Below are 14,599 nucleotides of genomic sequence, written 5' to 3'. Positions count from 1 at the left end.
CTGCTTCTCAAGCTGTCCTGTATCTCTCCTCCCACCTGCTTCCCAGCCTGTCCTACACCCTCCTCACACCTGGTTCCCAACCTGTCCTGTATCTCTCCTCACACCTGCTTCTCAGCATGTCCTGTATCTCTCCTCCCACCTGCTTCCCAGCCTGTCCTACACCCTCCTCACACCTGGTTCCCAACCTGTCCTGTATCTCTCCTCACACCTGCTTCCCACCCTGTCCTGCACCCCTCCTCACACCTGCTTCCCACCCTGTCCTGCACCCCTCCTCACACCTGCTTCCCACCCTGTCCTGCACCCCTCCTCACACCTGCTTCCCACCCTGTCTTGCACCCCTCCTCACACCTGCTTCCCATCCTGTCCTGTATCTCTCCTCACACCTGCTTCCCACCCTGTCCTGCACCCCTCCTCACACCTGCTTCCCACCCTGTCCTGCACCCCTCCTCACACCTGCTTCCCATCCTGTTCTGTATCTCTCCTCACACCTGCTTCCCACCCTCTCCTGCACCCCTCCTCACACCTGCTTCCCACCCTGTCCTGCACCCCTCCTCACACCTGCTTCCCATCCTGTTCTGTATCTCTCCTCACACCTGCTTCCCACCCTGTCCTGTGCCCTCCTCACACCTGCTTCCCAGCCTGTCCTGTGCCCTCCTCACACCTGCTTCCCAGCCTGTCCCGTGCCTCCTAACACCTGCTTCCATCGCCATCTCTATTCGCCTCTCCCTTTGCTTTAAGTGTTCATGTGAGATGGAGTGAGAGAGTCCTTCCATGTGCCTTTTCTTTCTCTGAATTAAATTCCTTCGTTTCTCTTCAAAGGTTACACAGCAGAAGAGACTCCTTCGCTGATAATTCTTTCTTTTGTCCTATGATATAGGCAGTCCTTTATTGAAAAAGTAATTTGCTGCATGATAGTTTCATAAGGGAACGTAATGCATACCTAGCTCTACTAAAGCTTCCACACTCTGTTATCTTTCTCTATCCAGATGACTCATCCTCTTACTGTCCTCAACCGCCTATTCCATTTCTGTTCCTTCTTTGATTCACTGTGTTTAACTAGAACCATTCTTTATACATGGCATGAGGTTATCTACTGAAGCAGGGGAAACCATGTCAGTCCCTGAAGACAATGGCTTCTCCTCCCCTGAAGTTCATGACACAGTCATCCTTTTTGTGGTTCCAAGAACTCTGTTCATCCCTCTATTAAAAATTGATATAGGGTTAAGTTTTTTCCAAAATTGTGAATGGAGATACATGCTGTATGTGCTTTCTTTTCTGTACTTTTGGTTTCTTATCTATCTATCTATCTATCTATCTATCATCATTTATTCATTTTTATCTCCTTTTTGTTTGCCAAACAGACTAGAACATACTTGGATTCTGATGAACAATAATCAAAATAAGTAAAAATGATAAAAAGAAAAAAGGTGAATATGACAGAAGATGTGAGAAATTTGCCAGGATTTTGCCATATCTGACACTTTAGTCAGATAGTATTTTTTTTTTTTTCATACCTAAGGCTTGCTTTCTGAGTAGCCATGCTCATCATGAAGGCAAATGCTTTGATACTGACATGTGATAGCTGTCTTCAATCCCTAACCGCTTCTCTCCATTTGTCCACATTGCAACCAGCTGGGCCAGAAATGTGTGCTGAACTTTTCTGACCTGCTCGTTTTCCTAGTCTGTTTCTTCTTTCTCAAGCAGGTACCCAGACTCCTTCGAGTCTCATGAGCTCTCATCTCCTTTCTAACACCATCTACTGACCTTATCGTCACTTCCTTTATGAGATCTTTGACTCCACCCACACTGTGATGCCGAGCTGCTTCTCAGCATTTAAAAAGGCGATTTCTAGTTTTGTACACGCATTCATACCTTCCCCATGAATGACTATCTTAAACTACAGTGCATTCCAAATCTAAGAATCTTGCACTCCAGCCTCCATTCTCCCAAAACCTATTCACTGACTCTTTACAGTTTTCCTGCCACAACGTTTGTTCTCTGATGCCAGCAAACCTCCAGGAGCCATCTGCCACTTGCCCTAGAATACCCTCTGCCCTTCTGCTGACTACTGCCATGTACAGTTTCTAGGCTGCTTGTCATGTCACATATCTTCCTCTGTCTGTCTCTTGTTTCTCCTTTCCATAAGAAGATTAGTAACTAGAACTGACACATTCATGCAGATTGAGCTGCCTAGGAGATGCAAGTGGGAGACGATCTCTCTCTTGATCTTGGCAAAGTGCTTTTGACACAGTGTCCGAGACTGTATTAAAGTGCTTCACAGCCGACTTGACTTGTACTGTGATCAGATTGAATTCGCCTTCAAAGTAACAATTTTGAGCAGCTGTCAGACCAAGGCACTTCCACCTAGATTGTATGTAATTGGCTGTGGGACTACTTTATTTCTATGGAGTTTCCACCTTAAGGATTATTACAAGTCAATACTAACAATATTGACCTTGATTATGTAATGTTATTAATCTCTCTCTTATAGGTTTATGTCTTTTACAATTTTATTCAAGTGAAGATTGACACTTGGAGAATTAAGTTGACGGACAGAAGCTTGTGAATGACCATGGAGAGGATGTTCGCCTAGTCAAGCTTGAAGGTTCTGATTCTACACTTCTCAAACTGACAGTAAGAGAGCAGCTGGTGGCAGACTATAGACAACAGAATGTACTCAGTGCCACAGAATTCATTTAAAGTGTGTTCTAGGTAGATCAAATCTTAGAGACGTGGTAGACAAATGTAGGTAATTAAATTTCACTCAGTGGCTTAGAGGAGAAAACATAGTTTTGTGGACAGATTATTTGAAATACTTTAATTTTATTTCATCTTTAATGTTATAACTTTTAAAAGGAGCTACACGATAATATTTTTAACCCTTGTACTTTTTCTACTGACTGAATTTACTGGTGTTTTAACCTGAGTATTGATAATGTCTGAGTGATAGCTGCCTTGCTGTACTTGTCAAAGTTTCCCTAGTGATTTCTGAGAAAATTGCCAACATTATATAAATCCAAAATGTAATGAGTAACACTGGTAATCTTCCAACACAGCGAGCAGATTAAAAAACTATTCAAGACGATTTATTTTGATCTTATTTGTTCTAAAGAAAGCCCTATTTTCCCATGTAAAGTATACAAAGCATCTCCTAACATATTCTATAACTTATATAAAAATGATTAGTATTGCAGACTATTAAAATTTAGTATACTAATCTTACAAGAGCTGCCCTACTTTGCTGTGAAAATTGTAATTATAAGTCTATCTCTGGGACTTTGATCCTCTTGTCACAGTTTCCTTTTTATTCCTCAATTACAATACAGTGACATTGTGATCACATCTGCTAGGTTACTGAATGCTCCTCCATGATTTAGCAAGTCTTGTTAAAGCACTGAGGTAAACTCTTAACATCTCCAATCCTGTGTATTTTCTAATGCACTGAAGTACTTTTTGTAATGACTTTTTCTTGTGTAAAGTCAGCTTTTTATTCCTAAGTTGCATTCTCAGCCTTAACACTATCAATTGGAAGACAGTTTTTCTTGGAAAAAAATGTAGGGAACCTTCTTTGTTTTCTTCATTAGCACCCAATCTAAGAAAGCCTCAGTGCACACAGAGGGCTGCTTTTCTCAAACTCCATTGCTCACATTGTCACTGTTACTCATTTTACAACTTCAGCTAATCTTGGATTATTCGGTGTTTGATTACTAATTTGAGGTTCATGGGATTTGTCTTCAGTGCTTTCCAAACTTATCTAGCCTTTCTGAATCCATTTAAAAGGCTTTAGCTAGGAGACCACCTCCCAGGTCCTTGGTTCCTCACCTTCTCTCAGCATGTGGATCACCATGACGGCGAATCCAGTTTCTAGCTTTGGTGAACACCTGGGTCCTATTTGCACACTGTGTTCTTAAGCCCTACTTTTAAGCAGACACTGCAGAACGCTGAGATAAACCTGTGGTCCCACTCTCCTGCGGTGCTTCACAGAGCTAAGCTGAGCAGGCCTCTTTTCCTAAGGAGCTCTTCACTCCTCAACCATCAGCCAGTGAGAACCCAGTGAGAATTTCATGCAAAGGATCATTCGATTCAGTTGCTTTTTCTAACTATCATGAGATGAAGCTTTAGACTTAGGAAGGGTGGAGGAAAGTCCTCTGTCTTCAGTGAAATGCTTTAAACTCAAGAGCTCTGAATTCATACTCATATTTATGCAAATCTTCCCAAATAAGAAGAGAGGGGAAACTGCAATATTGTATTGTAAGAGAGATAAAAAAACAGAAATAAATTTTAAAAAAAATGTTTGTTAGTTTTCCTTCTCAGCTAGCAAATATTTAGTATAATTCTATCATATATAACAAGTATGTTAGTGTGTAGCAAACTATTCCCCCCTCCAAAAAAAAAAAACCCTTAATTGTTTTGTTCTCTTTCATCTGTGGATTTGAGAACAAAATGAAGAAGTGGTTAAGGCAGGAGGGGGTGTCTCTACATCCCCTGCCTATATACTAAGTGTGGGGACAGTTAACTAAACAAAGGGTTATAATTTTAGGCAAATGCTCTTTAATGTTCTCTGCTTTCCACAAATGATAGCTCCACAGCACATATGAATTTTAAATGTTTTTTTTTCTTTTTCTGTTTTAAAGTTGAAGGTCTTCAACCTAGAGATTCTTTTAAAAGAGAATAAATATCTATGTCTTTTATGCATGGAATTCAAGCAAATCTATTCACTTAATACTTTGAAGTGCAGCCTTGGGTGTCAATCACAGTCCCTACTCCAGAAAATGCCCTGTATCTGCTTACTTAGAAAGAAGTAAGATTTACTTATTGTATTTTTATTAATAAAGTGGGCATTATTTTCAACAATAGGATCAAAAGGATCAAAGACAAAGGCTCTTTGCACTCCCTATCAAAGGCACTTAGATGCCAACGGAGCGAACCTGCCCAAGAACAATAATGCATGCCACCCCTGTCTGGTGTCACTCAGAGATGTCATCCCAGGCCCCTAAACATGCTCCCTGGGGGACACACTCCGCCCTTTAGTACAGACCTCCATATTCTGAGCGAAGGGATCTTTGGGATCACACAGTGTTGAAGAGATTCGATGGTTGCCACGGAAACAGCGCTGGCTTATATTCTGGGGAACTGGAAATGTCTGCCGAATAATTGTTAACCTTCCAATGGACCTTCTGACAAGTTCCTGGACATCCACATCATTTATTTCCTGAAAGAAAAGAAGTGGAAGGATTAGCAGATTCTTAAATATAGTAGCAGAAACAGAAAAGAATTGCTGACCAGTTATCTGGAGGTAAAAAGGAATATGCTACCCTAACACAGCTGCTTCATATTTAGCTAGCATTCAAACGAAAGTTATGTGCATTTATCAAAATGGTGAATTCATTCATATTTGCTTTCTGTGGCTTTAAATTATGAACATGGATACCTAAACAAGTCTACATGGACCAAATAGCTTTGATATGCTTTATCAAAAGTAATTTAATAGCTATTTAAGCTGAAAGCATAAGAGAAAATATTGAAAGTTCACAAAATAAGATTCAATTATAGCTTATGATTCATTAATATATTTCAAGATATTATGTGTACCTAGGAAGGGATATGCAATTTAAGAATGATCCATGTTGCTCTTAGCAAAAAATAATAAAATAATAATCATGGTTTTATACAAATTAAGCAAAGACATTAGAAGGATGCACTATTTTAAAGTATCTTTATACTGATGTCCACATATGTTTCTTATTGAAAGGAATGGGTACTCAGTAACTACTGATGAAAGAATTATCTTCTTGCTGTGGTTGTTTAATAAATGTACAAAGTTCTGTTGATTAGCATGGAGTGAACCATGTCAATAAAACCTAGCACTATGTAAATAAATTTGGCTTTGTGTATGTGTGCTTGCAGAACTCTAAGAATGCATCCTTTATGCCCCATACGCGCACATTTTGAAATTAGATATGAAGATTAGGCCCAATAACAGACATAGAAATAATAAGAAATAATAATGTTTTGTATGTGTGTGTGTTCCTTGGAATTAGAACAAAAGTGACAAACACAAATTTCAGTTTCCCAGCAGTCCTTACTAAAGCAACATGTGCTCCATCATGTCCATTTGGAAACTTTTAAGCCCATGAAACTTTTGTGACATACAGATTATTGCTGTGAATCAATTCTCATGCAATGAAAATAAATTATTTGACATGGGATAAGTTATGGACTGTGCTGTGCATTCCCGCACATCCAAGGAACCAATACTGGATGACGAAGAGAAACAGGCACCTACAAGTGCTCATTTTCTTTCTGTCCTTTAGCATGCCTATTACAAATTATCATTCTTGGTGGTATGTTAACCAGAAAACTCACCCATTATGTATGTTCTTTATGAAATATAGGTTTTTCTAAAAATAAAATAGCACCTGCCATCAGCTGTATGCACAGAAACATCAGGAAGTTCTAGGTGACTAATCCTCAGTGCACCAGAAACAGTTGCTTTCAGCAGTTTAAATGCCATCTTTTCCCCTAGTCTGTATCATTTCACTGGCCACCTCAACTTTGTCTGGTAAAAGCTAGGTACTTTGAATTTTCCATTATCTGCTCACAAAGCAGAATTAGACAGTGTCTGGCCAATTCTATTTTCATATTTGATATTAATCTGGAATATTTTAAAGGGCATAAGCACCAATATTGCTGCACCACATTTTTTCAGCATATTGTACAGCAAGAGAGTTTCCTAGAAGGTAGTAAAATATACAGTGAATTTTAAAAAATAATGTTAATATTTCATTCTTATTTCTTAAGCAAATAAGTTATTTACCTAAACTTATCAAACACTACCATCTGCAACCTTACCTCACATGGTGATGAACTACAAGTCAGCATATCAAAGTGAAAATCTGTAGATTATAAATCCCTGTTTATTCTTTTAACTGTCACCCCATTTTCTTCTAAAAAAATGGTGCTGAATCACTGTTTACTAACATTCAATAAATAAGACTCAAGGAGATTCAAAGTTTTTTATTCATATAAGATTTTAGAAATGACATATAAAAGAAAAGAAATGATGTACACTAATTACATAAGAAGCCACAATTCCTTACAGGAATCATTTAGATTAATATTCAATGATGATGGCAATAAAGATAATAAATACATGTTATGTCAGCATTTATTGGCCGATAGTTTTAAATTAATAAGATCCACTGTCCAAGACGCCTCCTAAGACCCTCCATCTGGAGACAAACCCTCCTTCAGGTCTGTTTCTGAATGCAGAAGGAGGTGGCTGTCATCTAAATGCTCCATAAAATAAAGTTCTCAGTTGTCTAGCTTCAAGTAAATCTGAAGAAATGCCAATTTGAATAGAACAAATTTTGCATGTTATTATTTGAGGAAGGAGAATGAAAATCATTTTCAGGGAGAAAAGCATCTGCCATTCTGTGGGAAACAGACATTTTACTTCCAGTTGTAGCTTTGCCACCTGACCTCCTACACAGTTTCAGGCTGGTGTGGCCACCTAAGCGGGACATACTTCATATGACTGGAACGTTCTGTTGCTCTACAGAAGGTGCACTTCCAGAGTGGCAACACAAAATCATACAAACATTTAATGACAAATGATCGATCAATCTAAACCATAAGTGCTTGCAAAACAGGAAAAACAATTCCCTCAGTGAGTGGCTGTGTTAAAATATCAAACTCTTGTGCATACAGGCTCTTCAATGCTCTATTCTTTTTATATTCTTTAAATTGTAAGATTTTAAAACCAGTCCCATGAAGAACTAATCTATGGAAAAGGAATGTTCCTTGAGGTCCCAACACATCAAATATGTTAATTAATTTCTATAATGGGATACAGAAATATTCTGATTTTAAATACTATGAAGAATCAGGATTCTAACATTGCCCTTGTTTCCTTTGCTTACATATATTTATGAATATACAATAATAATACTGCAACAAAAGCAAACAGGTGACTTTTCAGTTTTACTTCGTTAAGAACAAAGCACAACATTATTTCTACAAAGACTAATTAATAATAATCATAAATTATTAAAAGTTGAACTGATATGTCCAAGTAAATATTTACTTTTACACTCATAGTTTAATGTAGCCTGGACTCTGATCCATGTAAAGCCCACCATGGGAAAAGACAAAGGTTACCTGAGAAGAACACAGAAACAGATATTGCCCAGAACAAATACTTTAGAATTTAATTTAGTCATTCCTGAAACCTTGAGGTAGGTCAACTTCAGGTTGAAATTAATAGAAATTGTGTATGGGAAGACTTTCAATATCTATTAAATAAGTTGACAATCTGAACTGTATTAATTATTTCAGAAAAAATAGATTATTAACTCTCTTTTCTGTTTGCTCCCTGTTTCTCTCTCTTTTATCTTTTCACATCTAATAAAGTTCCTGGATCACAGAAAGTATTCAGCAAATTCTGGAAAAGAGAAATTTATTGCATAAACCAATGGCAAAGCTTTCTAAACCATCCTTTAATAGAATCAATAGCTGAAATTTTATATTAGTTCCTAAGGATTCATTGAAAATGATAAATAATCCTGACATAGTAAATTTCACTAATGAGATGCCGCAGTTTGCTGTAGTGCAATTTGAAAAGCTGTTTCATTTTTTTCTATTATGTTTGTGTTCTTTGTGCTGTAGCAGAGATGACCCTGTGACATTTTTAGAAAGTCCAACACTAACATGAAGCAAATTTGAAAACACTACATTGGAATCTGAAATAAAATCAGAAGGGAGAGAAACATAATGGTAATTAATTTCTTGTTTAATTATAAATATAGAGTTCAATTCATTATCTAACTACGGAAACAGTTCAATATATGTGTTTTAAATATATTTATTTTCAATGTTTAAAATATTTTTTATTAAAATTTTAAAATAAGAATTGAAACCACCAAATAAAGGCTTTGTCTTTAACATATTTATCTTCCATCCTCACTGAGTAAAAAATACTGGCTTAAACTTGTTTAGGTCATTGAATAATATGAGGCATTGAAGGCCAGTGTTAGCATCATTGGGGATACAGGAGTGTGTGAAGCATTGCATGAGAACCAGATGAGTTCCTATCTATGTTTTGACTGTTGTAGTCATTTGCTTTAGGGGCCTAAAGTTAGCCTTTCACTGATATGGAAAGTCTGCTGTGAGGTGAATCCACTGTAGGGAGAATAGAAATGCCATCACCAAGTTCTAACTTGACTGATTGATGATGTGGGATTCCCCACTGTATGCTGTGAATACCATTGGTGAATAAAGAAACTGCCTTGGCCTGTTGATAGGGAAGAACTTAGGTACGTGGGGAAAGCTAAACTGGATGCTGGGAGAAAGGAGGCAGAGTAAGGGAGAAGCCACGGAATAGCCACCAGAGACAGACACACTGAAACTTTCCTGGTAGGCTACAGCTGATGTGGGAATCCCCTCTGTTTGTTGTGATTACCATTAACGAATAAATAAACTTCCTTGGCCTTTTGACAAGGCAGAACTTAGGTAGGTGGGGAAGATGGAATGCTGGGGGAAAGAAGGCAGAGAGAGAGAGAGAGAGAGAGAGAGAGACACCATGGAATCTGCCAGAGTCAGACATGCCAAATCTTTGCCTGTAAGCCACTATCATGTGGCGATCTAAAGATTAGTAGAACTGGGTTAAATTAGTATAACAGTTAGCCAATAAGAAATTCAATTAATGGGCCAAGCAGTGTTTTAATTAATATAGTTTCTGTGTGGTTATTTTGGTTCTTGGTGGCCAGGATAAACAAGCAGCCTCCTCCTACACACAACCTCATGGTGATGCACAAATAAATGGAGATGGGTTAAATTAAGATTTTTCTTAATTTCTTTGAATTTTTTGACTGTGAAGAAGCTAAGTAACCAACATATGTACTTTAAAGGTATTTTGTCTTCAAATTTTGGGTCTAAGGATATGTTGCTTTGGTAAAGAGGTTCTTCTTTTGTTTCTACAGAGGATGAAAACCTGTAGAATACTTTCAGACTAATGTGGTTTGATGTACGAAGAGCCCCTGAAAGATTGCTGTGAATACCCCCCAAATAATTACTTTGCTCAATTGCTGACAGAGATGAACCTAACACACTAGGTACACCATTAAAGACATAATTAACAGTGCTCCAATCAGCAGAATGTAGTTTAGAGAATTATGCCCATATTCCCAAATATTGTTTATAAATGAGTGTTTATATTTCAAGGGATATATGCTATAGAGATGGATACTTTGCATTGGTATAGATCTTGATTTAGTGATACAAATTTAATTTCAATTTTGTTTTATATATTTCTGCTCTTGATTAAGGTATTGTGTTTGTACAGCTCATTTAAAATGTAATGTATAATTAAGAAATATAGATTAATAGAGAATCATTTATAATAGTCAAGTTTATAGTCATTTTAGTTAGGCTTTCTAGATATATAAAGATATATTTCAGGTAGATAGGTAATTCTTCACATCTTTCAGAGACCTTCAGAATATGGCATTTAAAATGTGTAAGAACTTAGGACTTTTCATAACAGTGAGACCCATATTATGCTTCTGACAGTTCTAATCTACTTCAAGAGTAAGATGGGCATCAAAGAGGCCCCTTATGGAGTTGGCTAGTCATTTGGACAAGAAACTGTTCTTGCCTGAACTAGTTGATGAACTGGACATGCAGAACTCATAGAAAAATGACTGCTGAACTTGCCTAAAGGTGAGACAGTCCTTTGGAGTTCCTACTTCATAGAAGAGTCTGACAGACATTCTGGAGGACATAGAAGAAAGTGACTAACAAACAGCCAATACAGGCGGAACTGTCTTTGAAATTTCATGCTTCATGGAAAAATCTGCTAGATATTATGGGCCTGTAGGCTGAAGATGGATGCCCCTACAATGCAGAAGAACATTGGGTGACTCTCTAAGCAGCAAGATGTCCCTGTCAATTCTAGAGTTTTGGAAGTTTCTGACAATGGATTTTCTGTTTACTAAGGTAATATTATATTCTTCTGTAGTCTTTGATGGAGTTGAAGAATTTGTAGTTACATTTATTGTCTTCCTTAGTTATGATAAAAGATAAAGTAGATATAAATATTATAACTGTAATTCTTGCTTGATAACTGTTTTGTTACTATGTTAAAGTTAAAACCTTCCTTTTCTTTAAACAGAAATGGGGAGGTGATATAGGATTCCCTTCTGTATGCTGAGAATACAATTTGTGAATAAAGAAAACACTTTGGCCTGTTGATAGGACAGAACTTAGGTAGGCAGGGAAAACTAAACTGAATGCTGGAAGAAAAGTGAAGTAAGGGAGTAGCCATGGAATGGCTGATGGAGACAGACACACTGAAACTTTGCTTGTAGGCTATGACCTCATGGTAATGCACAATTACTGGAGATGGGTTGAATTAAGATGTAAGTGTTAGCCAATAAGAAACTAGAGCTAATGGGCCAAGCATTGATTTAAATAATATAGTTTCTGTGTGATTATTTCAGGCTGAACAGCTGGGAACCAACAAGCACCCTACTATAACAGATTCTTCCCTGTGAGTTACCACAGCTCTCATTAGTACAACACACTTTGTAAAAATTAAAACAAAATATATTGTTTCCATGTTTCTACAATTCATGCCATAATGCACAATGCCAGCTTTGATTTATAATCCCTCTTTGTGAAACTATTGGTGCAACAAGATTAAATAAATGTTTGCCACCTGTATTAAAATTAGCTGCAAAACCATAGTTACTCAAACTGAACTACACAATAATTACTTTCTCCATGTTCAGTTAAATGGGCATTTGCATATTGGTGAAGGTCTGTTTTTTTGGGAGATATTCGACTTCTTAGCAAATTTGAAAAATATATGTTTTTCTCCTTTTATTGAAATTGGAGTAAATTATAATTCTTCTATTAATTTTTATCATAAGCTTGGAAAAATGCAAGAGAAGGATTTAGGTCAAATTTCCTGAAGGGAACATCAAGAAATTGAGGTGCCTGAGTGAAATTGGATAGAAGGAAAAAGCTGACCTTGCATGTATTGGCAGATAAAACTTTTCCTTGCAAACATGTTCATTCTTTGTAGATCTTTCTGGTTCAGATAAAAGCAATAGCTGTTCTAAATGGCACATGCTGTCAACATCTTATTTTTTTTGTTTCTCTCACATTTCCACTAAAAACCTTCCATTTAACCACCCTAAGGAGAGGTCATGTTGTCAGTTTATACAATAACTCTGCTGTAACTGATAACAAGGCAAGGTAAAAACTATTTTGTTGACTGCAAAACCAAATTTTTATTCAGAAGTGTTAGCTGTCCCCCAAGAATTTTATCATTTTATACTCTTGTCAACGTCATTGGTACATAAATAATACCCTGTTTATTGATAACTAATAGGTAGGATTAGACAACACACCATTTTGAGTACATATCTTGTTACCAGGTGCAGTAATACTATTTGTCTAGGTCTGGTCTGTTACTATTTTTGCTGATCTTGACCAGCAAATGCTAAGAAAACAACTTTCTTAGATTGTAACATACTCTTAATCCTTTATATTGGCTTTGCAAAATGTTAGGAAAACTTTCTAAAGACATTTGACAAGTCTTTGGATTTTTAAAACAGCTGTATTTCTTTGTGAAAAAAAATCTGTTCTTTGTTGATTCATGTTCATCCTGAACCATTAAATGCTCAGGTAGGGAGATATATATGAAAGTTTTAAAAAAGACATTACAATACAAATGGAATGCAGCCTCTTCCCTGAGGGAAATTCACATTGCTTACAAAGAAAAACTGAACTTTTCATAAAGATGATCTCTGTAAGTAGGCAGTGTATGCAAGAGAAAAAGCTAAAAGACACTCAGTAGGGAAGGCTTTTTCTATTTATTTAATTCAGATAAAAAAAAACCCTGGGTTCTATTTTTATTAGAAAGCATTCACGCAGTACACTGAACCTTTACTTTTGCTCCCTCTTATAGGTGAAGGCCTTCTGAAACTCCATATCTGAAAAAGTGGTGGATGATAGCAGAGGTGGGGTGGCTTTACCTCATTTATAATGATCCAGTGACAGTCAAAAGCAACCAGATTAGTCTCTACCACCTAGAAGAGAAAACAAACAAGTCATCAGAGTTAATCATGAAGATGGAGCCACTCTAAAGCAATCCACTCTGTAAATGGACAAGAATACTGTTATGAAAGTCAAGGATAAGTCACAGATGGAAAGACATCAGGAAAGCAGTGTAGATGAGCAACACTTGCTGGCAGATGCACAGGAGACTCGAGAGATAAACTTGAAAACATTCATCAACCTTAGAAAACTGCACGTCTCAAGAACAAGATTTAAATAATAATGTTTCTAAATTTCAAGATTTCAAATTTCACATCATATTCCTTGTTCTAAATACATTGCAGTGCTATTATATACCTAATAATTATCTAAGTAATGTTACAATCTATTCAATCATAACTTAATGTTTTTATCATCTCTCTGTATGCTCCTGTTCTTAGTAAACTTTAATCTGAAAAAATGGTGTTGTTCTATTGGAGGGAATTATAACCCTAAAGTTAAATAGCAAAATAGTAAAAGCAATTTATATTGCATTCACAGTAAGTTATAGCTAGAAAATTTTTGTAGCTTTTAGAATAATAAAACATACAAATGGATAAAAAATATGTAAGCATCAATCATTTTTTTGGAGGGAACAGGATCTCACTGTGTAGCCCTGATGGGTGACCTGTAGCACATAATATAGACCTAGATCAGGCTGGCCTTGAACTTATGGAGATCTTGCAAAATGAGGTGTGGACCACCATGTCTGGTGGGGTATCCATTTTGATTGATGAACTTTGATTATTTGTCACAGGCAAGAAGTAAGCTTAGTAGGCTCTGAACAAATGTGTGTGTGTGTGTGTGTGTGTGTGTGTGTGTTTGTGTGTGTCTAGATATGTGTCTGTAAGTATGTAAGTGCATATGTGTACGTGTGTACATATATACATGCAGCTTTTGTAACAAAGTTTCCATTGTCACATTCATATTATACATTTTCTAAGACAACTTCTTACAGCTCTTGTCAAGAGCACATAATGAGTGAAGCTGACTGGAAATAAATTATTATTGTATGTTCTGTGGTCCTATTTGTCATGGATAAGAAGGAATATAATTCAATGAGTATTTGTTATACTGTTACGTCCTTTTTCAGTTTTAATATATAACTGTTTATACTTGTTTTTAATATTGATATCTCATAATATTTCCATATATGTCCTTGCTCTGAATCCTATGAACTTGATGAGTGATATAGATAATGATTTATCAGAAAAATGAAGGCTTGTTTTCTATTTTCAGGCTTTATCAGCATTGCTTTTAGGGTATGTGTGTATATATATATATATATATATATATATATATAATCACTTGTACATCAATTATCATGGTGGATAATGAAAAGAAAAATACATTTTAATCTTTATATCAGTAATAGAAGAGTTTCTTTTTCATTTTTAATTTTCTTCATTAAATTTTTAAAGCCATATCAATGATTTACTAACAATAAAAATTATTAGAAAATAAGTGGAAATTCTATCAGAATTTAAAAAGGTATAAA

At 36.4% G+C, this 14,599-nt stretch overlaps 1 protein-coding gene across 5 annotated transcripts in view; it reads right to left on the bottom strand.

The window, feature by feature from the left end:
* The window catches only part of Grid2 (glutamate ionotropic receptor delta type subunit 2), a 1,406,062-nt gene that overhangs the window by 583,135 nt on the left and 808,328 nt on the right, over nt 1-14,599 (bottom strand). For all 5 annotated transcript variants that reach the window (XM_041638370.1, XM_041638390.1, XM_041638352.1 and 2 more), the window contains 2 exons: nt 13,041-13,094; nt 5,039-5,212 (listed from right to left, as the gene is read on the bottom strand). In XM_041638370.1, the coding sequence (XP_041494304.1) occupies nt 5,039-5,212; nt 13,041-13,094 (228 nt within the window). The remainder of the gene's footprint in view (nt 1-5,038; nt 5,213-13,040; nt 13,095-14,599) is intronic.

This window comes from Microtus oregoni, unplaced genomic scaffold, assembly GCF_018167655.1.
Source record: "Microtus oregoni isolate MIOR12 unplaced genomic scaffold, Mior012 000002F_ref0000024, whole genome shotgun sequence".
In the NCBI taxonomy this organism is placed as follows: domain Eukaryota; kingdom Metazoa; phylum Chordata; class Mammalia; order Rodentia; family Cricetidae; genus Microtus; species Microtus oregoni.
This window is presented reverse-complemented; position numbering and strand designations above follow the sequence as displayed.